At 44.0% G+C, this 26,823-nt stretch overlaps 1 protein-coding gene across 2 annotated transcripts in view; it reads left to right on the top strand.

The window, feature by feature from the left end:
- Positions 1-26,823, top strand: part of CCNA1 (cyclin A1) — a 116,790-nt gene that overhangs the window by 13,589 nt on the left and 76,378 nt on the right. For both annotated transcript variants that reach the window (XM_044073300.1, XM_044073302.1), the window contains exons 3-4: positions 26,289-26,550; positions 26,629-26,750. In XM_044073300.1, the coding sequence (XP_043929235.1) occupies positions 26,289-26,550; positions 26,629-26,750 (384 nt within the window). The remainder of the gene's footprint in view (positions 1-26,288; positions 26,551-26,628; positions 26,751-26,823) is intronic.

The raw sequence follows: 26,823 nt of genomic DNA on the forward strand, positions 1-26,823 counted from the left end.
CAGACTGTTCGGCTCTGGAGGCAGTCTGGGTTCACTTGTCTTTGTACCCAGAAGCCTGGCTAAACAATATCGGATACTTGGGTACAAAGCATGAGTTTTTCCTCTCCCATTCCTATAAAGAGAATCCCAGATGTTCCACCCAATCTCTGGGAACAAGCAATCGTAGAGGTCCACAGATTGCTAGAAAGTCATCCAACCAGTCCCAGCAGACCCAAGTCGGATTCGGAACTTAAGTTTCTTTTTTGGTACCAAAGAAAACCAGGGACTCTATCTTGGACCTCGGCAGACTCTACCATTTTGTAAAGAAAAGTTCCGAATGGTCACGCTTCAGTCCATTCTTCCCTTTAGGAAAAGGTGATTGGATGTGCTCTAGATCTCAAGGACACATCACAAAGATGAACAGATGCTCCAGAGATCATATGCGAGCCAATCATTACCAGTTTCGAGCCCTGCCCTTTGGTCTCACTACAGCCCCCAGTGTGTTCACCAAATGCATGGCAGTGGTCACAGCTCACCTGAGACTTCTAGGATTCCAGGTGTTTCCATACCTAGACTATTGGCTCACTGCTACCCCCAGGCATAAATTGGCTCGGGCAACACAGTACACTGACATCCTCACTGCTACCCCCAGGCATAAATTGGCTCAGGCAACACAGTACACTGACATTCCTCCATCAATTAGGCATTACAATCCACTACAAAAAGTCTGTCTTATCGCTATCGCAGCATACGGTTATCGCAGCATACTGTTTTTATCGCAGCAGAGTTGGACACCAACTACCACTCTTGTCTCCCTATCGAAAGAGTCTCTTCTCCGCCAAAATGTCAGCTCACTGGTGTCAAAGCTACTGCAGCGGAGGTATTGAAGGTGCTAGGTTTGGCGGCAGCAATCCTGGCTATACCACTCGCAAGGATGCATATGCAAATTCTGCAATGGCTCATCTTTGCTCAGTGATCTTGCCAGAAACTACCAATGCACCACATGATTCTTATCACAGATTCTTGCAGGAGAGACCTTCAGTAGTGGTTTGTCTTTGTTCTTCCCCCTCCAGTAGCCACTGACCAAGGACGCTTCCCTGATAGGGTGGGGGGGCATTTTCAGGGAAAGACTGCCTAAAGCACATGGACAGAGTCACATCTGCACATCAGTGTTCTAGAAAGAGTGGTACTTTTGGCATTGCAGTAGGACTCTCCCTCTAGGGACTATTGCAATTCAGACCAACATGTCAGTCTGGCCAAGTCTTACCCCCTCTGTTACTGCCCTCAGGGTCTGGCAGTGGGTTGTCGTCCCCACGTTTTCTGTTGGCAACACATCCTGGGGAAATCCAGCGTGATAGACAAGCTAAGCAGGTCAATATTACTCCCTCACGAGTGGTCTCAAGTTGCAGATTTGATTTTCTGCAAATGGGGCCAGCCTTGCTGCAGCCTTTTTTGCCAGCCACATCAATTCAAAATGCAGAAGCTACTTTGACCTAATACCACCTCCAGTCATCCCCAGAGAGATGCAAATGATTGGCCCCTGGGTCATCTCTATGCATTTCCACCCTTCCCATTAATACCCAGAATTTTACAGAAAGCAAAATCGCTGGGAAGGACTGTTGTACTCATAGCCCCCTACTGGCCTCGACAAATTTGGTTTTAGTTTCTCCATCTGTTGTAAGATCCATGGATCCTGGACCCAGTTCTGGACCTTCTGATTCACCTGTCGGGGGACCTTCATCCTTCACTGCAGTCCTGGAGACTTGACTGCTTGGCTAATCCACTTCCCCTAATTGCCAGGCTTCATTCAATTTCAGAAGATACAAGACAGATTCTCTTGTCTTCTCACAAGCCATCTACCAGGAAATTATATGGCCATAAATAGAAAAGCTTCTCAATTTGGGCCAACGTGCAGAACATTGACCCTTTCTGAGCTTTGCTTTCTTTTGATTTTGGAATATGACAAATTTTAAGGGGCAGCAGCTGCTACAGTTCAGTTAGCTGCTATCTCTAATTTTCACCTTGGTCTTGGTGGCACAAATATTATGAGCCATTATCTAAAACTTTCCTTAAAGGCATTCTTTGAGATCTCCAATCAAAACTCCCTTTTCTCCCTTTAATTTAAACCTTATGCTGTCTCCAATTATTTTTCCTCCTTTTGAACCAGCATCTTGTGATCTAAAATTTCTATCCTGGAAAACAATATTTCTTGTAGCCATTGCGTCTGCCCGCAGTGTTAGAACTTCAAGCATTCATCAGACCACCCTACATGATTTTCCATGCTGATAGAGTATCTCCCAGAACATTTAACTGCTGGTCTTTTTTTCCAAACCACTCTAGCAAATTGGAATAAATGCTGCACAAACTTTGTTCAGATTTTATCTTGACAGAACTAAGGATATTACGAAATCGGACCAACTTTTTGTATCCTTCTCAGAAGCAAGAAAAGGCAGTACAGTGGCTAAAACATCCTCTTATCTAAATGGTTATCGGATTGTCTATCCTTTGTTTATGAAAATGCGAGCATGCCTTTAACGCACAAACCAAAAGCTCATTCTACCAGAGCTGTCTCTACCTCTTCTGCTTTTCAAGCTAAATTGCCCCTTGACAATATTTGCGCTGCAGCCACTTGGTCTAAGCCTCATACCTTTATCACGCATTACAAAGTAGATAAGGCTTCAAGGGACAGGTCTTCCTTTCAGTTCTACGGTACTGAAGAATATACTCCTGTAAGCCACCCAGGGTTGCGGGTGCTAGGGACGCTACCCATCAGTGAATAAACGGCAAGACTTAACGACTTCACATAGAAGTTGTGTACTTACCATAATGTTCCATGTGAGTTTCTCGCCTTTATTCTCACATCCCCCCTGGTTGACTTGGTACCATCCTGGTTATTCAATATTTCTTTGAGGGGGATTCTAGAAGGTTCACGAGGACTGACTTTATTTAAATGTTCTCCTGATTATGCTTTTGTCTGTCTCTTCTGGCAAACCCAAGTTCATGCCCTCTTATAAACCTTTGCTTTAAGAACTGGAGAGCAATAGAGAGGACATTTACACTGGCCTTGAGGGCTGTTAATTACCAGACTTGTGTGACCAGGTATGACCTGGCTGCTCAGGCTTGTCAGGTTTATTTCTAACATCCCTGATTCTGAATGGAAATACTCTTGTTTCGAGTTCTGAAAGTGTCTCATTACAAAGAGCAACTAATGTTGCTGATGCCTCCTTGGTCTGTCATGAGGTGTTATTGGCTTCCTCTCCAGCCTTTTCCTTAAGGTAGTTGTTGGCTTCTTCTTTGGATAGTTGTCCTTTTTGGGGACTGCTACTGCTGACCTGTATGCCCCTTCAAGAGAAGGGTAACATTTTTCTTTAGAATTTCTAAATTCTAGAGGAATTGTTCAGACAACCCTGCCAGGCCTCCAAGGGCAGGAAGGGTGGTAGGCAGGCCCCTTCTGGGCCAAAAATCTGAGAAGACTCCATTATCTGGTAAACCTGTTTACACCCCATCCTCTCTGAGTAAGTTCTTTGTCTTTCAAATTGGCTTAGAACCATGAGTCTGAAGTTGTATCATCCGTTGGGGTTACTTCATGTCCCTATTTGCCCTCTTAAGGACGTTCACATTTATTCTGTGCTTTACCCTTTGGCCTCACTAATCTGCCAATGGTAAAAATCTAGACCATCTGTTGCTTCAGGCACCTTCCAGTTGCCTGTTAACAGGATCTGGAGTTCAATCTCTCTAAGGTCGGGTGTACTATTCACTTCCAAAAAGTCCATACTCTCCCACGATCCTCTGTATCTGGAATGCAGTATTTGGGTGACGCTCCTCTCAGTTAACTGCCTTTCAGTCTTTCTGGCTGCTGTGCCATCTGAAGCTTCAGGCCATGGTATTTAATGGCATCTTCTATTCTAATGCTCCCTTTTGCCAGTCTGCATATGCAGAAGCTTCAATGGTAGCTCAAGTTAGCTTGGCTGCAGCATTGCCACCCTCTAGATTTCAAAGCACCTCTCCTTGTCTAAAAAGGAATTGGTGGATTCAACAATTTACCCTTTCAGCCTTCAGTCCTTTAACGGTTAAAATGTCTCTGATATGGTTTGAGGGGGAGTTCATTTGGTCATAAAGGTTCAGGGTCTTTGGATCCCCATCAGAATCTGACATTTACCTCAAATTCTGACCCTTCAAGCATTTCACCCCATGTTCCCTCCAGGTCCCTTGATGTACAGATATTCCTACAGTGCATGTCAAAGGCACAATCTTGCCACCTCCTTCAGGGATGGCGTGGCCTGATCAGGTGGCATGCACAGCAGACTCCCTGAGCAGGTCCAAAACAAGGCTCATGGATGGATGCTTCAGAGACTTGGGGTATTCCTCTAGTAGATTCTGCCTGCCCTCCAAACAGGCAGCTCTCCTGCCATGCCATCTGGTGTGGAAGATGGATGCCCTTTTTCTTGGAAGGGAATGTGTTCTGTTTTTTCCCTTTCTCTACTGAAGTCCTGCTGAAGTTCAGCAGGACTTCCCAAAAATCTTGCTAGTGACTTTTGACCAAGACTGTCCCCCCTCTTACTGTATCTGACAGGGGTATTTGCTACAAGTTACCAGTTGGACTTCTCGCAGGACAAAGTAGTGTCAGCCACTCTTTAGCTGACCCTGGGTGATAGGGTTTTGATCCTGTTCAGGCACCTGTTTTTGGAGGACATCCTTTCTTTTTACAGAAGGCAAGGAAACTCAAATTGTATCCAAATGGAAGAGATTTTATCTCTGGTGCCAAGCTTGTAACCAGGACACTTTTTTTTTTCCCAGTGGGGGGAGGGTTCCTTTGGTCCACATGGAGTTGCTGCTGTCCAGCCTGGCCTATTCTGTGAAGGCCAATTTGTCAGTTTCTGCCAAGTCTGCCCTTAAATACTCCCTTAGCCTATCTTGAGGTCAAACATTTTTTTAGATGGCCTGCATATTTGGGCCTCAAAGGAAACTTATTCTTCCTCGGTGGGACCTGAATTTAGTTGTGGAATGACTTTGGGAACAATACATAAAAGGAGGAATGGGGTTTAAAGTGGGATGTAAATGGGTTACGTAATGTTTGACTAATACTGGTTGGGTAGATAAGTATGTATGTTTGCACCTGGGACTGGCAGTATGGCATACATGTGAAGTGTGTTTTATAAACTAACTTGTGAGACTGGTACTGTCAAGTGATCAATAAAGGTGTCTTAAAAAAAAAAAAAACTTGGTTACATTTGCTCCACTAACACTTCTCCGACAGTACTCTAGGAAACACCTCTGCAAACTGTCATCCCAAAAAGCATGTTCCCAATTACCTTCTTGGGTAGACTACAATGTTGGAGGTGTGATTGGGAAATTTTACCTGAAACCTACTTGGTGTAGAAACCTATGCAAATACTTCTCCAGTAAAATCCTAAACCACCTAAACTCTTGATACTTATAGCCATACAGATGTCCTATTTCTTTGCAATCTCCACTTTTAATTCAGCAATGTTTTACATGCCTTGCTGTTCTAGATGGACAGTGACTAAACATACCAGCAATGGTCGTTCATTTAAGACCCTCTATCCCTTTTGCCTAGACTCTTATCAATCCCTGGTAAGGAACACTATCTAACCTGCAGTTAAAACTTCTGCTTGGCCTCTTTCCATGCTCCTAATACCTTTTTGTTTTGCCAGTTTTCTCAGTACCAGCTCATTTTGCCTCTACATTCACTGCTAATCAACTCTAGTGGAGCTAATTAGAACAGATGGTCCATTGAGTTTCCTGAGACTTGGAAGTGCCTGCTCAGAGGCTGGTGTTCAGGTGGCCTTGCAAAGTACCTGCAAGAGATATAGCTATCATGCTATACTGTGTTGCTGCCCCAGAGTGCCTAATCTCTTGTAGAGGCCATGCCCAAGTAGCCTCAGCTTTGCCGGTTCCAGCATGTCCTTCAGTCTGAGTTTATCAAGGATTCTAAGAAATTTGGGCTGCTAGGGTCCTGTCTGGTGTACCATCCTGGCTCTTCAAGTCTCAAAATTCAATACTGCTAGGAATTCCTGAAAGTTGGGAGTTATGGGACTTTATGGGACCCACCCTAATAAGATGTTTGACTAAGCTTTACACAGATGGCTACTACACTTCGGGTACAAAGTACCAGGACCTCTGCCCTGACATCTCCACATAATTGAATTTGAACTGTGGCCTTCTACCTTGCACCTCCTATCATTTAGCTGACATTGCTCACTTTTTTTCTCTGGTGTGATGCCTTTCAAGAGTCCTTGCCACTTCCATTACCTGTTTGATGGAATACTCTACTCCTGTCATACAAGACCTCTTGCTGCTGTCTGGGTACTCCTAGCTCACCATGAGCTCCAGACTTCTAGTCCTGAAGTTTTGGTAATGTTTCCTTGTGCAAGTCTCTCTCAATCTGGGAATCCACTTAAACTTGCCATCCATACTGTAGCTGAAAGGGTAAAAACCTGAGCTCCTGTGGCACCAATATGCTTTATATGAGGCTACTAGTATCCCTGAAGTGGTCTGCAAATGCTACTTGGTTTTCAGTGTAATGTTAAATCTCTCTACTATGTAACACTACTACACAAACATGCAAGGTGTTCTAAACCTCAGTATTTCCCCAAGAGCTTGCCCTGCCCAAAATGTCTAGCAAAACTTTGCTTCAGCAGAAGATTCCTTTTGGGTGCCTAGTAGCACAATCCACTCCTGCCAAGATCAAGTTCCACCAGGTAAGAAATTTATGTATTTGGTCCCACATTTAATCCATTCTTTAATGGCATCAATACAGCCTTGGCATTTTCTAGCCTTTCTAACCACCTGGCACTGCTCATTGCCTTTTTAATGCCAGAGCAGTTGTCTCTGCTGGTTGCAGTAATCCTCTCCAGTGTGGTGGTTCACATCCAAGACCGGTCTTTTGAAAAGCCCTTCCAAATTCCTTTCACTACTCTGAACCAATTTCTGCCCTTATTTTATCCATAGTAACTTCTCACTTCATTCTCCATTTTTCTACAGCTTTAAGCACTGGTACTGCCACCAGTCCAGGTAAGGATCAGATGTGGTACTGCCACCTAGCAGTTCTTATGTGTAAATTCCAATTATCTCTAATGGTAGGCCTAGGCAGTCTATAAGGAGATGAGTAAATAGTAGTCACCCTCTTCTGATTTGGTATATAAATATTAAATAGTGCAAATGTAAGCACATTTTAAAGGGCAATAGATGGTAAGGATGTATATTAAACTACAAATAAGCTAGAGAAATGGTCAATCTTAAATATTTCCCCAAAATTGTATAAATATCACACAGGATAAGCACAAACAAGACTGCGTACAGCTGTATGCAATATTCCCCCTAGCCCCAATGGTGTATACAATATTTCCTCTAGCTCCAATGGTGTAACTTCTGTCACTGGAGTAAAATGAGTAGTTAATCATGGCAACATTTCTTCAGAACAGTATTGCCACGAAGCATCCAAGTGTGCTGCCTTTTCTTGATTCCTACCTAGCGTCTGATGTGCAATCCATGAAGCTCATCTGATTACCACAATTGCATCTTTAAGAATAAATCTAGCCAGTGAGGCAATGATACTAGTCTGGAAATCGAAGCTTAAGCCATGCCTTTTTTTCAGGCAAATGGCACATTCTTAAGCCATGCAAATACCATGCAGCAGACTACAGTGGAAATGGACCTTGAGACTGAACTGCTGCAACAAAAGCAGCAGAGGTCCAAACTTTTACAGGATACTTCTCCAAATCCCTTGGCATTTTTGTCATGTGAGTCTCCCTTGGATTCTACAACATTCCATTTTGCAAACTCAGTTTAGCAATCTCAATCCAACCAGTATTTGTTAAACAGAGGAAAATGTCAGTTTCTGTCCTAGCAGCGGATGTTACCTTCCAAAATTGTTTTGATAGGCTTATCAAGGCCCCAGGGGTTATTGGCCTAACCATACAATTCAAACTTATAAGTTTTTGTGCCTTGGAGGTTATTTTAAGGGGTGTGTTAGGGTAGGTACCCTAAGTAGCAAGTGAAGTTTTAAATCTTTCTGGTGCTGTTCATTTTGCAGATGTGGAAAAGGTCAATCAGTTTTTAATTATGCCTTTTGTACCAGGCATAAACCACCTTTCGGCAGTCTCTAGAAAACTAAACCTAGAAACAGAGCTTTGTTTGCACACTGCTGTGAACCTGGTTGCATGTGCCTGGTCAGGAACATACAGAAATCGATGTAAAGTCTGATCAATGATGGGGCTGAGGATAGATGCCATGTGACTTCCCAAAGGGTACTGTTGCTAGGTACAGAGTTTTAAGCCATGGCTTTGGCACCAGTCACTTCTGTTGTACAAACATCCTGCACATCTCTGGGTGGGGAGGGTATGATAGCCCAAGGCCCTTGACACTGGCCACCTCTTACATAAAATGAGATCCAGCAAGAGTCCTGGACTCTCCTGGTGACTGACCTCTGTAGCAGTCTTTCCAATCCAAACTTCTGGGTCTTGGATATCAAAGTTTTATATAGGGTTTTGAGTCCATTTACAATTCACAAGTGGGATAGTTTATCAAATGCCTTGGAAGACTGGATATGATTGAATAGTGACACCAATGGCCCTGATGGTTCCTATTTTAAGCTATTTTGAAGGCATCCTTGGATAGATGGGTCCACAGAAGCTGTATTCTTGGCCTTGAGTAGATTAGGTAGCTGCTCCCTACTGATAGTTGAAGGGGTTGGGTTATGTTAAATGGTAGTTCTTGGGAAGCCGCTTGGGGTGAGGAGGATAAAGTTCATAGGTAGATACTAGTCTTATCTGCCCTAAGGCATTTATAAGCCTAGCCAGAGTGTATTTGGCTTCTGCCTCCCTATTAGATTAGCCTACTGTGCCTCTGTAAAGTAGGTTACAGAAGGTACCCTTTTAAGATTAGTTTACTGTGCCTCCTGTCTAGCAGGGACACTGAGATCCCAGGGGTGAATTTGCAATTTCCCATCCACGCATCCAAATTTCTCTAAGAGGGTCAGCGAGGGGCTATGTCTAACATGAACTGGGATTCTATTCAGAGTGAGGGGAGCCTCTGGGAAATGAATATGTTCCTCCAGCATGTCCTATTTATTATGCTGAGGTTTAGGTCCCTGGAGCATGTAGCTCCAAGGGATTTTTTTGAGGTGGAGCATGTCCATTAATTCTGGGTTTGACATGGCTTTGTACGTCGGGCATAGATCGCCTGAGTAGGCGGTAAGCAACTGAGTAGAGCTGGAGTTTCTCTAGTCGAGCTGCATAGGACATCTGTTTGTAGCCCATGATCCTCTTGGTGAGCAACTTTTGGGGTCTCTCCAGTTGCAGGTGTCAGGTAAGATGCATCCCAAAAGGGGCATTGTATTCAATTATGAGCAACTAGTAGAGGGGCACAATGACCTCTATCTAGATGCGAACCCTTTCCTGATAAGGTGGGCTATATAGAAGGTCTTTCTAACCACTTTGGCAATGTGATTATCAGAGATTACTATCTACGTTGGTCCCCAAATCTCTACTTCCGTACTTAATGATTGCCACCTATGTGGTAATTTGTGGGCACCTTGTTTAAAGGGGATGACTATGCACTTTTTAGCATTTAGCTTGAGGTCGTGGCTCTGGCACCAAGAATCTGTCTCAGAGACCCTTTTGGAGGATGCTTGTGTCAGCTGGAGATTCGATTATGGCCCCCAGTTTGTAATCATCTGCGAACTGTCAGCCATAATCTCCCCATCTTAGCCTGAACCTCTATACCGAACAAGAGAGGTCCCAGAATTGAGCCCTGTGGGACGCCACTTGTAACTGGTTTGGATTTGGACATGGCACTTGCAATTCTGACCATGTGGGTTCTATCTCTTGAGCCAGTTTGCAACCCATCATGTGATATAGGGGTTGATATTTAAGCTGGTAAGTTTATTTATGATGCCCAAGTGGGGTATTGTGTCTAAGGCTTTTGCAAGGTCCAGGTAGGCTGTGTGGGACTACCTTGCCCTCATCTAAGGCTTTGGTAACTGTTTCAAAGAAATCAACTAGGTTTAAGAGGCAAGATCTGCCTTTAACAAAGCCAAATTGGGTAGGGTCCAGTGTCTGGAGGCTCCCAATGTCTCTATTCCATGATAATATGCTCCATAGCTTTACAGACCAGACTTGTCAGGCTTATGGGATAGTTTCCGGGGTCCATTGTGGCACCACCTTTGTGGAGTGGGACCACTGTAGCTGTGCCATTTTTTGGGTACATATCCTGTAGTAAGGCTAAGTTTGAACAGTGACTTAATGTGAGGGTTCAGTTCTTGGAGCTCATGTAAGACGCAGCCTGGGACACTGTCTGGTCCCATAGATGCTGTGTTTCTTTGCTTTGGAGAGGGCAGCTTTTACCTGTGCATCTGATATCAGGGAGGTTACATTCAGTTGGGATAGGCATTTGCTCCTTTGGGGGGTAGGGGGGGAGTTTGCACTGAATCTGTCTGCCAGGATGTTGGCTGTCTGTAGGTTTGGTATATTTTGTACAGTTATGCAACATTTCAGAGCATATCTGGACGTTTCTGCCCATGTTTCTGGCATAACTAAAGAAGGCCTTGTGATTATCTTTAGTGTCTAGGGCAATTTTTCTTTCGAAACTGGCCTTTGATTTTGAGGGATCGAAGTTTCTACTGATCAGAGATGCCTTTGCTTTTTGGGTTTTGCTAGCTTCCTTCTGTTGTATAGCTTATTTATGGCCGGGGTCCACCAGACAGGTCTCCTGTTTTTGGAGGAGTGAGTCTTGGTTTATTTGGGATAGCATGATCCATGCATTCCTGCAGGTGCTCATAGAATGCATTTGTAAAGGATTCTGTGGATTGGGCTGTGTTATCCTCTGGCCCAGGGGCTTTGAAGGATTCCACCTCAGTCTTTAAGTGCAAAGTTGGCTTTTGAGAAATTCTTTAGTGGTTTCTTTGGCTGGGGGTGGGGATGGGATATGGATGTCCAGGGAAATTTGTTTATGGTCTGATCTTACCAATGAGGGGTTTACCTCTGGTGTGAAACATAGTCCCCATGTTGGTGATGACCAGGACCGATATGTTCCCTCTTGTGGGAGTGGTGACCAGTTCATTGCATTGGTTTATAAATTCAAGGAACTGTTGGGCGAGGGTGTTTGGGCTTGAGTAGTTTTCCCAGTCAATGTTTGGGTAGTTGAAGTCGCCCTATAACAGTGTTTGGGAGACCTTCATATTCTCCAGTGTTCTCAGGAATGCCAAGTGGGGTTCCTGTAATGGGGAGGGTGTTCTGTAGCAGGCTACAAACTGAAAGGCAGTTTTGCCTGCTGTTGCACATGGATGGTTTCCGATGCTTCATGCAGTGCCACTAACCTGGAGGTGTAGGTATCTTTGAATATAGATACTCCCCCTCCTTTTGTGCTTCGGTCTGAGTTTTGGGGCAAAACTCATGGTATGAGTTATAACCTGGTAGTGCTGGGGTGCTCTCAGGAGCCTTGAGCCAGTTTCTGTTAATGCAGACATCGATTTTCTCCATACTAAGGAGAGTATAGAGTGCATGCATCTTGAGGTTTAGACTTCTGGCATTGAGTAGCATTACCTTTAGTTTTTTTATCTTTGGGTTGTCTCTGGAGGTGGGTTTGTCTTTTGAGCCTTGCCTAAAAAGGCACTATGGGGGTGGCAAGAGCCTTGGCCAGTATACGAAAGCCTAAGGGTGACTGGTGCAAGCTGTCCCCAGCGAAGCAACGTGGCTTGTCTAGTATGTCATCCCAGGCTGACACTGGATCCCCTTTGACACCAATACTTTAGCCAATTGTTGAAACTGATCATTTTGTCTTTATACTGTGGCATCATTCTTGGTGAGGGCAAGATGCTACTCAAGGTCAGGGACAGACCAGCCTGGGCTACATGGTCAGAGCTCCTGTCTCTTCATGTAGTCCAGGGAGGTACATCTCTGGTCATTCACACCAGTGTAGACAGTTACTGAGTTGTACTTGCTTTGGAGTGACCTGAGTGCTGCATTGTGGCGGATCCTGGCACCCGACAGGCAGCTTACAATGACCTTGTTCAGTCTGGTTGGAGATGAATTTCTTAACAGAAGATTTGTTTACTTCTTGGTTCTGTGACTGGCTCCATTACAGCTTGGCACATTGGTACTGCCTTTGAGGTTTTATTCCTGGCTAAAGGTGTTGACTGTCCTTGGCAGGGGTGCTATCTATCTCAATTTGCCTTATTGATGCTGTTGGAGAGATCAAGACCAGACAGCCCAGGGTGTATTAGCTGCATAGGTGACTGGAGCAGCAGTGAAGGGAAGGTTGTGCCTGTGCTACAGCAGTGTGCTTATGTTCCTTAGAGGTGTGATCCAAAGAGGAGTTGCCCTCAGTAGTAATCTGTGATGTTGGGGTGGGAAATGGGAGTTTGTAGGTCAAATCTCCCCAGCACACCCTCAATGTGCAGCCTCAGCAAATCCCGGGGGATGTTTGGTACTGGGGTCTGGGCTAGTAAAATATCTGTACGGAGACACTCTGCTTTAGACTAGCTGTCTTAGTTTTCTATTCTATTTGACAGTTTGGTGGTGTACTTCACCTTTAATGTTGGGTTTTGGGCTTCTGGTAGACAGCAGCCTCCTCATTGGCATGGTTGTACAGAACTTTAAATTCTTCTTGGGCTGCTGTTATCTGGGCTTGTAGATGCTCAGTTTTGTCAGGTGCTCACTTAACAAAACTACTCCAAGGCAAGCTACCTTTTAACTGTTACAGGGGTTGCTAGGTTACATAATCCCTATTTCGAAGGAGACTGCTTTGTGGTCTCGCCTTACAATAGAACTGGGAGGGTAGGATAGCATACTCCACTGATCTATCTCTAGTAGGTGTACACTATGGTCCAGGGTGCAAGATTACAAAGTTGAGGAATTGCTGCACCTGTAAGTTAGGAGTCATTGAAGTATGGAATTTGGTTGGTGGGTCTTCAGCAGTAAGCTTAAGCATGAGCTACAGGTTTAATGGGAGATGGAGGGTGACTTTGCTAGAATATGGTAGGGGACTGGCTTTCATGTCCAGATTACCATAGTGTCTCATCTTGTTCTGCTTCTTGCAGATGCACCACCTTTAACGTGCAGTTGCTGGTTTGAGTACAAAGCACAAACCTTGCACTGCTGGTGTGCTGTGTGGTTTAAACCATGTCTCAGGAACTGCAGATACCTGTGCTCTTTAAGGTGAGGAAAGCTTGTCAGAACTAGGACTCCTGGCACTGAGCAGGAACACCTTTGGATTTCCTTGGGTAGACAGTTTGGCACTGCCTAAAGCCCCAGAGGCCAATATTCAAAAACCTAGGACAGATGCAAGAAGATTCTTTGGTAAAGCAATGTAGTTTGACCATGTGCCTCACAGGTGGGTCTCTTATCATAACATTGAAGTGTAAAAACTTTGAATGTTATAACATTGAACCTGAAACATCGAAAGCTAAAAACTTCTGAGACTGAACAGCAATCCCCCCCCCCCCAGGGAAAAAAATTGATCCAGTGCACAACGAAACGCACAGTATTACAAACTAGTCCTATTGGGGAGGGGGGGGGTTGTACCCACTAAAATATACCAACTCCAGGAAAGCACCACAGTGGAGGAAATAGTGAAGCTGCAGAAATGGCCCACTGAATTCTTTCCCTGGGAAAGAATTATGTTCTGCGGCTTTGATATTCTCAGCTTTCGATGTTTCCAGTTTGTAACATTCGAAGCTTTTAAACTTCGATGTTGAGAGACCCTCATGCAAATATCCCTCTAGGACATTAAAAACTAAATTGGTCATTTTTATTGCGGCCTTTATGGTGGAGGTAGGATGCTGCTAATTTCCTGTCCTATACCAGCCTGTGACTGTATGGAAGCTCCAAGATGTTCCATAAACCCAAGGTATGTCTCTACATAGTAAACACCTACGTGGACACAATCAGACTGGTGGTGGCTGTGGTGCAATGATTCAAGTGCATGTGAACTTCGTGGATCCTGGCCCTTTATGGGAAATGCTTTATTTTCTTCAGTCCGAGTAGGACATTGGTGCCCTGCAATTGAATTTCCTATAACTAGAGTCCTGGATTGAGTATTTGCTTGCCTTATTAACTGAAGCTCCACTGGGTGTGGCTGTGTGCAGCAGTAGATGCAAGTTTAATGTCTGGGAGGTCCTTGGGGTTTTGGAAGATTACCCTTAAGTAACTTAGCTTGTGTTGCTGACAGCTTGTGTTGCTGACAGCTTGTGTTGCTGACAGCTTGTGTTGCTGACAGCTTGTGTTGCTGACAGCTTGTGTTGCTGACAGCTTGTGTTGCTGACAGCTTGTGTTGCTGACAGCTTGTGTTGCTGACAGCTTGTGTTGCTGACAGCTTGTGTTGCTGACAGCTTGTGTGTGCGGGGCTCATACCATTTCAGAATTAAATGGTTCAGTGAACATTGGACAATTTTTCTCTACCAATATCTGCTAAACTGGCTGCAAAATTGTGGAAAGTGCATAGCCCTTTGAGCTACAAGCAGTGCACAAGGGGTTAATAGGCTGACAAGGGTACTTTTTAGACCCTAGAGATTAGACTACTCTGTAAAATACCAATTCAAGGGGCAGTGCTCTTCTAGCAAACTACTCTGCTACTCAACCTGCAAAGTAGTTCTAGAGTTTCAGAGGAGGTTTTATAAGGAAAATTTGTTTCTAGGTGTCTACACAGGATGCTACTAACCACTGTTGCACAAAGGGCAGGGGTTCTCACCAAACTTGTAGGCGCTCCACACAGGAACATGGCTTATAAGACCTCCGGACAGTAACGCTAAACAGCTTGGTTTCCCAACTGGACCGGGCCACCTACTGCCACTAGATGGAACTATCCCAGTCCTCAATGTAGTTTTCAAATTGAGTGCAATGCCCATCAGTGTTGGTGCAAGAGTGCACTCCTGGGGGGGAGGGGGGGTGTCGCTGTCCTCCAGATCAAATTTCCCTCCAAGGTTTCATGTGTTGTCCCAAGGAATGAGAACAAGTTTTCCTTCCTAGGTGGTGAAAGGTTTTTTTTTTTCCTTAGTCGTTTTTTTGTGATGGTTCCCAAATTCAAAACAGTCTCACTTCATAAGAGGCTTCCAAGAAAACGGGTGTGTGGGGGGCTGTTCTTTTTGGCATCAGGGAAGTAATTCAAATTTGAACCAGCTAATCTGGCTGACTTGAGTTTGATATGGGAGACCTCAGCTTTTTTCCTGATTCTATTGATCTCTGCTAGAAGGGCATCTGAATTGCAAGCCTTATGGCGAGTCAACCTTATACCATGTTCCAGAAGGATAGGGTTTCTTTGGGCATAAGGGGATAGTTCTCAAAAGTGGTATCAGAATTTAAGACTTACTATCCACTCCTCATGTTTCCTGAATCTCAAACTGAGGGTAGAGGATTATCCATCTTATGTCTACAGAGAACTTTGATACTATCCTGATCTAAATCTTTCAGATCTTTGGATGTTAATTTCTTGAGTGGACAGCATGTGTCAAAACAAAACCAGTTTCCAAATAGTTGTCAAAAGGCCAAATGCCTTTTATACTCAACCTTCCTGCTTGGAATATTAATCTACTAGAGCCTTGGCTTCATGTAAAGCATTTTGGAAAGAGTGGTTCTAGAAGTATTCTAGAACCAGCAGGTTGGTTGCTATGCATTTATAAGGCTCATTACAGGTCTCTGTGGGTGACCCTGTTGTGGCATCCAGATCCACAAATTGCACTATGGACTAGGTTAGCAACATCTGTCTGTTAGGGGTCCCTTTAGTGGGCAAGGAAGAGCCACTCAGCACCGAGCCTTATCCCTCAGGAAGCTACTGTTCTCAACACTTTGGCCCACTTTGTCAAGCAAATGCATCTACTCAAATTTTCCTCTGACCAGACTAGATTGCTGCATCTGGTTCAGGATTTTAATCTATTTGATTTTGGGTAAAATACAGGGTATCTCCTTTCCTGAAATGATTCAAAACCTCTGAATCTAGACTGGATGATGAAGGGGATAGATGCAGGTTTTCTCCGGTTCAGGCTGAGGAGCGCTCAGCTGCTGATTCTCTCTTTGGGGTTCCTGTGTTTTGAGACAATTTCCCAAATGTGCCATTGTCTTCAGTGGGTTTCTCAGTAGCTCAAAATTAATCTGTTAATTGTGAGGGTACATGAAATTCCTTTTCATCCAATTTCCTCAATTTAGGAGGATATCACTGCCTATATTTTCCTGATAGCAGTCTGCTGCCCATCTCATTCTCAAGCTTCTATACACTCTTCCCCAAACTGGGCCCACCACTAGACCTTTCCAACTGCTGCTGAATAATTTAACCCAATCTTTCTGATAAGGATAGGAAAATCCATGTATGGGAAAATTGTGTAGGAGGGAAAATGTACGCTTCAGCTTTGAATTTTCAGGTGTGCACACTGATGCTCATTTTCACAATTAGGTCTGCAGTTTCATTTGGGAAAACATTTGCTTTTAAATTTAGTTTATTGTCAGTCTTCCAGGGCTATGGCCTCATCTTCCTTTCAGGAGTGCCTGGCTGCATTCTCTGCCTCCAAGTGAATATGTATAACAAGATCTTGTTCTGTTGATTCCCCATTGCAGTAAATGAACCAAAAGTGATTAAAGGGTGAAACTGGTATATACAAGATTTGTGCAGTCTCCCTAACTTTCTGAGGGGTTCTCTTAAACCCTCATCCAATTTTGGCATATTGTACATGTACTAAAAATTTTAGTTACCCCCAAAAGTTAGTTTGGACTATTCTCTTCCACATCCAGACAGACCCCTTTCCTTCCAGAAAGTCTGAATCTCCATTTTTCTCTAGCCATCATTTCAGATGGCTTGTGAAGCTCCAAGGTTGTATATGGCAGTGGGAGGATATTTAAATTCCTCCTCCACCAAACTAGCTTTTCCTTCATTACATGGTATTCCAAGGAGTGATGGGCTCTTAAGTTGGGGAAAGTATTTGTTCTCCAACTTCCCCCATGAAGGCTTTGCAGAAGCGAGTGTAAAAGGGAGAATCCCCCAGGAGTCGATTTTGAAGTGCAGAGGTCCTCCAGATTACCCCTTTATGTCCTGGTTTAGGAAGATCCCTTGCCTTCCTCAAAGTTGCAGCAGCTGAAGTCCCTTCCCAGGAGGAATGTGTTCTTGAAGCTTTTGGCTCCAGCTCTGCTACTTTGTATGGTTCCCCATGGTGGATTCTATCTTATGGGTATAGAAGGAACTGGAAGGCACAGAACAAACCCCAGAAAACCAGACTGACATCTTGTAACTAAAGACTGCTGTTACTGGAGCAAAGGCCGTTCAGTAGATGCCATAATGGCAACAGCCACCAAGGAACTAATCTATCCATCCCCAATTAAGGAGCTTCTCTCCTCCTCAGTCCAGGGCTTTGGACAGGCTTGAGAATCAGTTTATACTTCAGCTAAGTTTGTTTGGTACTTGTGACTAGGCTTCAGAGACCTGATAAAGGAGCTCAGTCTGCTCAAGACTGAAACAAATTCACAGCTGACCACCTCTACATCCCAAAAGGGGTAAAAGCTATGGCCTGGGTAGAGGGAGTATTCTAATGGTAAACATGCTGTTCATGGCAGAGGGCCACAGAATTGAGGCTTCAGGGGTCTGTTCTTGGAGGCCACCTCAGCTTTTCTGAATAGTTTCTGGATTGCTGCACTCTGGAGGCAGAGGGCAGGGGCTGTCTGCACCCAGAAGCCTGGACATCAGTCACCAAAGACTGGGTGCAGACATTTAATTTCTCTACCCACTTTACGACCCCCCAACTAGATTAGCAAAAGTTCAGAACTTGTACCAGATTACTTTTAGTGCCAAGAAATGGAGCCCCAAGGCCAGTTTTGGAACTCTGCTACTTAAATTTAATGTCTTGTCACACAGGTTTGATAGTCATTGGATGGTCTAACCTTGGATGGTCTACCCTTACCCTTCTGAGGAAGGGAATGGCTGTGGACCCTCAGGACATGTACTACCACATGAAAAATGGACTAGTGCTCCAGAATGCTTGCTTCTGGCTGTAGGCAAATCCATTTTTAATTCACAGCCATGCTATTTGGCCTTGTCAAAGCTCACCAGGTGTTCAAATGCATGATAGTTGCAGCATATCTGACCACAAGGGTTCCAGATGTTCCTCTATCTGGATGACTGGGCTCCCACTGTCAGTCCTGGGCCAGAAAGTTTGGTTCATCTTTACTCCTGAGGAATTTATGTACACCAGGTTTTTCGCCAGTAAAAGTTGGGAGTTTATAGCACACCTGGACAGTCATTCATTTGGTACTTGCGTATTATAACCAGATTCCAAGCCGGGCTATGTTTCTAACTACTTGGTTGTGTACTTCACAGCGGCTGCAATAATATGTGAACTGATAATGGAGGGCTAGTGAGAGAGAAATTGCCTGACCCTGGGCATAAGGTACTTTTTACATGTTGCAGCTGTCCTAGCACCATTAAAATCTGCCATGCTATGCCATTAGTTTTGAAACCAGTTGCTGACCAGAGAAACTCTGACTGTGGAGGGTCTGAAATGGGGAGGTGACCTTCACATTATATCACACCATCAAAATACTGATGCATTAATCGGACGGTCTAGAACACATCCCTTGCAATGAAGAGTCCAGCAGATCAGCAACAGTTTGTACTACAAGAGTTGCAATTCTATCCATCTTGCAAAGTGCACTAAAAGGCTTTAAGAGCTTTTCCATTCCCATCCCAAAAGTGACTTGTAAAACACAGGATACTCTCAGATGACTAAACAGCATCCAAAGTTGCCACCATTATACTATCTATCTCTAGAATATCTTGATTGTACTAGCATGCTTTGTTATGCTTGTATTCTGTACTGTTAATTTTACTGTGATAACCTGTAATAGGTACTGCAAACAGGATGCATTTTGTTTGACAGTGACAGTTTCCTTAGTTGTTGTCAATTTCATTGTCCTATCTAGGAGCTTATCTCCCCGGGCCTCTACTGAAAATGGACATGTATCCAGTTAGACTAGCCCAGTCAAATGTAAAAAATTTAAATATGAAGAATTTCAAAAATTACTGCATTACGACATTGCATTAGGACATCTCAGAAGCAATTACCTTGCAGTAAGAAAATTGCATCGCAAAAGTATGCCACCCAAAAGTTGTTATCCATCTTCCTGCCTGATGCACAAGGTGAAACTGCAAATATTTCTGTTTCTTGAACAGTTTTTAAAAACTGTTTAAAGTTGTTTTTGCACCTGCACTTTGCCCTGTTTGTTTCATTTACCTGTTGAAGCTACACACGTGTGCTAGCCTGGGTTGCATATTTATGGCATTTTCCTGCTGTTTGTTGCAAAAAAGAAAAAATGATCCTAGTTTCCTGTCTTTGACCCTAGAGTAGTCCAAATACAGGCTTTGCTGTATTCTGGACTTTTGGAAAGTTTCTGTGTTGCCCATTTCCTTTCTTGGATAAAGGGAGGCTTCTTTGTTCACCAATGGCAGTGGGGAGCTTAGAGCAGCCTATCTATCCCTGGAGGAGTGTTCCAGCACAATCTATTGGCCATTTTGGGCCAATTTCTAGTTCTTTCAAGTCCCCCTGTATAAAACCCACTTTGGCGTGGCTTTGCACAATTTTGCACATAGCGCAGTATCGGGCAGCTCCACTTAATTGGGTTTAAACAATTCCCTGCTCCACAAAGTCTACTCTTCACTTTTTTCCTTAGAACTGATCTAGTTCTCATAATAAACACCCTATTCCTACTCTAAAGCCTGGCACTTGCTCACTAAAGCAATTATATAAGTCGGCACTAAAAAATTAAAAGCACTACACCCTCAAACTCCCCTTAAGTACCTTGTTCCCCATTGGCCCTTTTTTCAATTATAAAGGAATTCCCAATACTATTCTAGCATGTCCAAAGGTCAGTTGCCAATCTCCTCTCTGGTGCAACTGGTGAATCTGGGAATCTTGAGGCAATGTTGCAACTGCTTCATGTACACAAACAACCCTCCTCCTCCCAACAAATTCCAACACATGAGATGCAACCATATAGCCAAACTGGAGGCTAAGCTCTCAACTCAGTACTGGCGTAACCAGTCAAGAGGAGAAGGAAACCACACTCACTACAATTCCAGTCTCACATAGACCCTCCCACAACAACAAACCACACACAACATACTCGGAGGCTCTAAATAAAAATCTGCCTAAGCAGCAGAGACCTCCAAAGCAGACAACCAAGCAACCGCTACCCCAAAACAAAATGTGCAACACATGGCTCACAAAGCCAAACAGTCACAGCCCTTAAGGCTAAACACAACTGATACATTCGTAATAGGTGACCCTATAGTCAGGCACGCTGACTTCCTGCTCACCAGGCTGAACAAGGTCTCGCTGAGCTGCTTGTCTGGTGCTAGGATCTGCCACAACACAAGCACTCGGGTCACTCCAAGGCAAGAACAAATATGACTTGGTCATTGTCCATGCTGGTGTGAATGACCTGAGATGTACCTCCCTGGACTACATTAAAAGATGTAGAGGAGCTCTGAGTATGTAGCTCAGGCCGGTATGACCCTGACCTTGAGTAGCATCTTACCTTCAAAGAATGATTCCACAATAAGATGATAAATTTCAACAATTGTCTTAAGTATTGGTGTCATTCAAAGGGGATCCAATGCCTGTCAGTCTGGGATGACCTGCTCGACAAGCCACGATGCTTTGCTAGGGATGGCTTGCATCCCTGGGCTTTTGGATATTGGCAAAGGCTCTTGCAACCCCCATAGTGCCTTTTTTAGGCAAGGCTCAAAAGACAAACCCATCTCCATAGATATCACAAGGGATAAGAAACCAAGAGTAATGCTACTCTATGCCAGAAGTCTAAACCTAAAGATGCATGCACTCGAAACTCTCCTTGGCATGGAGAACACAGATATCTGTGCAGTAACAGAAACCTGGTTCAAGTCTCCTGAGAGCACCCCAGCACTACCAGGTTATACCTTATACCATGCTTTTCGGCCCCAAAACTTGGACCGAACCACAAAAGGAGGGAGAGTATTAATATTAATCGGATACCCACACCTCCAGGTTGGCAGGTTGGTGGCACAGCACAAAGCATCCAAGACTATCCATGTGCAACTAACAGTGGGTAAAACTGCCTTCCAGTTTATAGCCTGCTACAGACCACCATCCCAAACCCAGTAACCCCACTCGGCCTTCCTGAGAACACTGGAAAATATGAAGGTGTCTCAACACTGTTCTATTGGGTGACTTCAACTACCCAAACATAGACTGGGAGCATTACTCTAGCTCCAACACCCTAGCCCAAAGGTTCCTAGAATTTATAAACTCAAATGCTAATGGAACAACTTACCACTCCCACAAGAGAGGAAAACATACTGGACCTGATAATCACCAACATGGGGGGGGGGGGGACGTACTGGACCTGATCACCAACATGGGGGGGGGGGGGGTTCTATGCTCCAGACCAGAAGTGTATCCCTCACTGGTAAGATCAGACCATAAACTAATCTCACTGGATATTCACATCCCGACCGCACCCCCTGCCCAGAAAACCACAGTGAAAAACTTCTCTAAAGCAAATTTCACACTCCTCAAAACCAAGGTGGAAGCCCCCAGGCCTGTGGAAAATACGGCCCAGACCGCGGAATCCTTTATAAACTCATTCTATGAACACCTTCATGAATGCATGGATCATGCAATCCAAAATAAAACCAAGACCCAATCCTCCAAAGGCAGACATCCTGTCTGGTGGACCCCAGCCATAAACTATACAGTAGGAGGAAGCTACTACATGGAGCAAAATCCCAAAAAGGAAGGCATCTCTGATCAGTATTAGCAAAAAAACTACAGGCACTCAAAATCGTAAGGCCAGCTTGGAGAGAAAAATTGCACAGGACACTAAGGATAATAACAAGGCTTTCTTTATGTTGGGAACCTGGGTGGGAATTCCCAGATATGCTCAGAATTGGTCCAAAATGACAAATGCACCGAACCCACAGACATTGCCAGCATCCTAGCTGACGGGTTCAGCGCAAACTCCCCCCCCCCCCACCAAAAGGGCAAATCTATCCCAGCAGAATGCCTGCCCCCCTAACATCTCAGATGCTCAGGTAAGAGACACCCTCTCCAAAGCAAAAAAAAAGCAGCATCAATGGGGACCAGACAGTGTCTGGGGCTGCGTCCTACCAAACACAAACATAAAACTACTGTTCAGTCTCGGCCTTACTACAGGATATGTACCCAAAGAGTGGCATACAGCAATAGTGGTCCCTCTCCACAAAGGTGGTGCCTCAACAGATCCTAGAAACAATCACCCCATAAGCCTGATTAGCTTGGTCTGCAAAGCTATGGAAAGGATCATCATGTCCCTCAAAGATATTGGGGACCTACAGACACTGGATCCTACCCAGTTCGGCCTGAAGGGCAGATCCTGCTTCTTAAACCTGGTTGATTTCTTTGAAACTGTCACCAAGGCCATTGATGAGGGGAAGGTGGTCCACACAGCCTACCTGGACCTCGCAAAGGCCTTCGATACAATACCCCACTGGGGCATTATAGACAAGCTCACTAGCTTAAATATAAACCCCTATGCAACTAGATGGGTTGCAAACTGGCTCAAGGACAGAACCCACATGGTTTAGAATTGCTGGAGCCATGTCTACTCCAAACCAGTTACAAGTGGCGTCCCACAAGGCTCAGTCCTGGGACCTCTCTTGTTCAGTATATATTTCTCGGAGGTACAGGCCAACACTGAAGGAATGTGGCTGACAGTTTGCAGATGACTGCAAACTAGGTGCTATAATCGAGACTCCAGCTGACAAGCATCCTACAAAAGGGCCTCCAACTGGTGCCAGAGCCATGGCCTCAAGCTAAACACCAAAAAGTGTAGTCATCCCCTTTGGCAAAAAGTGCCCACAAATTACCACATAGGTGGTAATCCATTAAGTACAGAAGTAATTGGGGACCCAAGTTGATAGCAATCTCTCATTTGAAAACCACGTGGCCAAAGTGGTTAGAAAAACATTTTATATAGCCCACCTAATCATGAAGGGATTCACATCTAGATCAGGGGAGGTCATCGTGCCTCTACTCATCCCTCATGCCCATAATTGAGTAAAATGCCCCTTTTGGGATGTACCTTGCCAGATACCTGCAGCAACTGGAAAGACCCCAAAAGTACCTCAGAGGATCAAAGGGCTCAGATGCCATCTGCTGCCCGTTTAAAGAAACTCCAGCTCTACTCAGTGGCATACTGCCTGCTCTCAGGCAGTCTGTGCCTGATGCATAAAGCCATGTCCAACCCGGAATTAATGGACATGCTGCACCTCAAAATCCAAATCCCATCGAGCTACACGCTTGAGACTTTAACCTCAGCACTGAAATAGGACATGCTGGAGGGACAGATTCATAACCCAGAGGCTCCCTTCTCTCTGGAATAAAATCCCAGTCCAGGTTAGGCAGAGTCCCTCATTGACTCTTCAAGGGGAATCTTGAGTGGATGGGAGATCGTATGTTTACCCTGGGTATCACTTCTGTGTCACTAGAGGCACAGTATACCAACTTTGAAAAAGGGCATAACGAAATTAATTTAAAATGGGTGACTAAAGCCAGTGGGTTAGGCTTATAAATCCCCTAGGGCAGATGGCCTACTATGAACCTATGAAACTGTACTAAGTAGTTCCCATACCTCTTTCAAAGTTAACCAGAATAGTTTATGTAAAACAGAAGGGATTATCACAACTTGGAAATCCTGTTGCGATAATACCAAAGTACCAGTCATTACAATAGCAAGATTACTGAAGAACAGTTTAGTGTCACTTAAGAAATCTGGCTCTAACTGTCTGATACCACCTGCAAGACTTATTCAACGTTTAGGGTTTATAGTATCCATTTACTTTGATACGGTATAAGTGGTGTAGTTGACACTAGCAGTCCAGTTGTCCAGATTTGTCTGGCAACGGGGCTGTCGGGCATTCTCCATTTGAGTTTTGCAGGGAAATTTGGATCTTCAGTTATGTAAAGCTTTTGAGTTACCTTTTTAGACCTCCACTCAAGGATCCTACTCTCCTTGGGATATGACTGGTAAGCCTTAACCCAAGCCCCTTTTCCACCTGCTGGTTAGTTGGATTTAAAAACTTTACTTGCTACCCTTTTCCTGGTAGCAGTTCAGCTAGAAGGAAGTTTGAGCAGAGTTGTCTTGTCATCCTCCATATAATAGAGAACCTTGATGGAACCAAACCTTTCAGGAAGCCAGGCCAATTTTTCATTTTCTAAAGCAAAGCTAGGTTGACGTGTCCAAGGTTACTTTGGATAGTGGTATCTCCCATGGTATACACTAATGTTTAGGCTTTCCTAAGCCACCAGAAGTGCATTCAATTTCAACATCAGCTGCTTTTTCTAGTGTTTGTATTGTAACTTGTGATGCTTACCACCTCCTCTAATGTTCATACCTCCATTTCCCATTACAAATTGGATTACCTTTCTAGAGATGGGATGGCTTTTGATTCTGCTGTCCTCTGGAACAGAGTCCCCAGCTACTTGGCTCCATGGAAGAAGACATTGGATATGAAAGCTGCGTGCTTGCCATAATCTCTGTTTTCATGCCTTCCTTAACTTTCCTGCCTTCCTCCATTCCATTTTCTTTCCTTTCCTTCTGGTAGAACTGTGGGCTACCATTGGTTGAGCATTCTGTTGGCAGCTTCATTGCTGACTTCTATTGTTATGCAGCTTTTTGCTACAGACTTCTATTGTTATGCAGCTTTTTGCTACCATCTCCAATATTGGCTTCATAGCAATTGTAGGAAAATTCTTTTGGACAGGTGGATTGAGTAAAGGGGGGGGGCTGAATTCCAGATGTGGAGAGTGGCCAAATGTCCCCATCAGTTGAAGGATGAAAACACTGCAGATTATGGCAGCAGAATATAGCACGATCTGCCTATATAGCTAAGGTAAGTGCAACAGTGATTGCTATGATTAATGTACAGTTGTGTAATGGTGGAATCACTGCTGCAAAAGCCACTTCTCCCTTTGTTTATGCCAAGGTGTGGTTTGTGTTGGCCTTGTCCTTTCAAGAGCTCAGCATCCCTGTCTGCTAGCAAAGCTAAGGGTTTTTTGCCACCCACCCTGTCTGCTCAGATTGAGGTGCCTGACAGATGGGGGTGTGGAAGGTACCCTAAAGCTTGACAGTGGTTATCCATGGCAGGATATAATCTTACTACAGCACCGATAATTTGCAAAATCTGTATTTGCACAGCTGTACTTTTCCATTTCCTATTCTACTTTCCTTTCAGTGTTGCAGTGTTGCATGTATTCCTATCTTAAAACTAATTGGACACAATTTACTTTCAGATTTTTTTTCTCCTCTCTAACCGGCCACTTCAAGACCTCAAAACACTTTGCCAAGCAGTTATCCTCAAATTCTGTATTCCCATGACTTACTGAAAAATGCTTGCATCACACAAGCTAGCTGCATTTGCTTATGGCATCTATTACTATTTCTTTAATAGGCTGGTTATCTTACTAAAGATGCAACTGAAATCATTCATGTATTGTATTTGGCTTTATCCTTTTATGGGCTATAGTGGCTGAAAAGGGTGAATGGACAAGTGAGCAAAGTTGCACAGTACATCAGGATGATTTTTAACCATGCTGTACTCTTATGTTTATGAAAACTCAACTAACTTGAGTAGAAAGGGAAATGCCTGGGTTAAGCATTTATCTAAAATGGTATCCCTACATCCAAGATAAAAATCAGAAAACTGTCTAGGAATGCATGTTTGCATGTGTGAAAACTTTGCTTGAAAAAACATAATGTGTTTAAAATGTCACTCTTGCAATTCAAAATGGCAAGTGCATGTTGAGATGTAAGCTTATTGTAAGCTGTTGTAGCTATTATAAACTGATAGTCTACATGCTAGAATGTCTAAGTCATTGGCCCAGTTTACTAACCATAGGTAAGAACACTTCCAAGAAGTGTGAGATCAGATGGAAAAATGACAAATTAGTAGCCAGGTTACCATAACTTAAGGAACTAGGGAAGTTTCTTCTTAGTCATTGCATTTTTACAAGAGCTAGATTTTTGGGTGATAAAATGGTTAAGGGAATGACATGCTTGCTTCTCTGAAGCTTGGGGTACAGTAACTAGAAAAGACCTTCATGAACCTTTCCCTGTGACTGTCTCAGTTATGAAGTAATGTTCTGCAGATGGTGGTAATGAATAGTCTTACATGGGTGACGATGCAGCGGCATTGCAAAACCACCCTGCAATACATCACTAAGAATATTGGTATCAATGTAGTTTGAAGACTATGTACAACTGGAAACTAAATCTGAATACCTCTTTTCTGTTATGCAGGAAACAGTTGGCTACAAATTCACCAGTCACACTTCTGGACTTCAAAATGTGCGTGCTTTTGGGAAAAGCACACTGTCAAATGCTTCAAATCATGTGCCTGCTTTTCCAGCAAAGCCTGCGTTCCTCATTTATGAGGATGAATCTGAGGAAGAGAAGGAAAATTCATTCAGCAGTACCACCACAGAGAGAGAAACTAAAGTTAATGACGTTGAACTGCACTCTGTGAAGCAGGGATTTTCCTTGGTCCTGGATCTTAGTGAAGGTAACTAATGAAAACAAGTAACTACAATTAGGGCTCACTTTTGTGTGTTAATACATTTTGCATCTTTCTTTCTTGTAGGTTCCCCAATGTCTGTGGATACCTCTCTTCAGTCCCTGTCTGAAGATATGGAATGTCCTGTAGATGTGTTGGCTGTAACAGAATATGCAGACGATATTTATTGGTACCTTAGGGATGCAGAGGTAATGCAAACTCTTGCAGCATGTTGCTAATTCTGATTTATGGTACACTTATTTTTCTAGTTAGAAGCAGGGC

The sequence above is a fragment of the Protopterus annectens genome, chromosome 5.part1, assembly GCF_019279795.1.
Source record: "Protopterus annectens isolate FY-2018-M chromosome 5.part1, PAN1.0, whole genome shotgun sequence".
Lineage (NCBI taxonomy): Eukaryota > Metazoa > Chordata > Ceratodontiformes > Protopteridae > Protopterus > Protopterus annectens.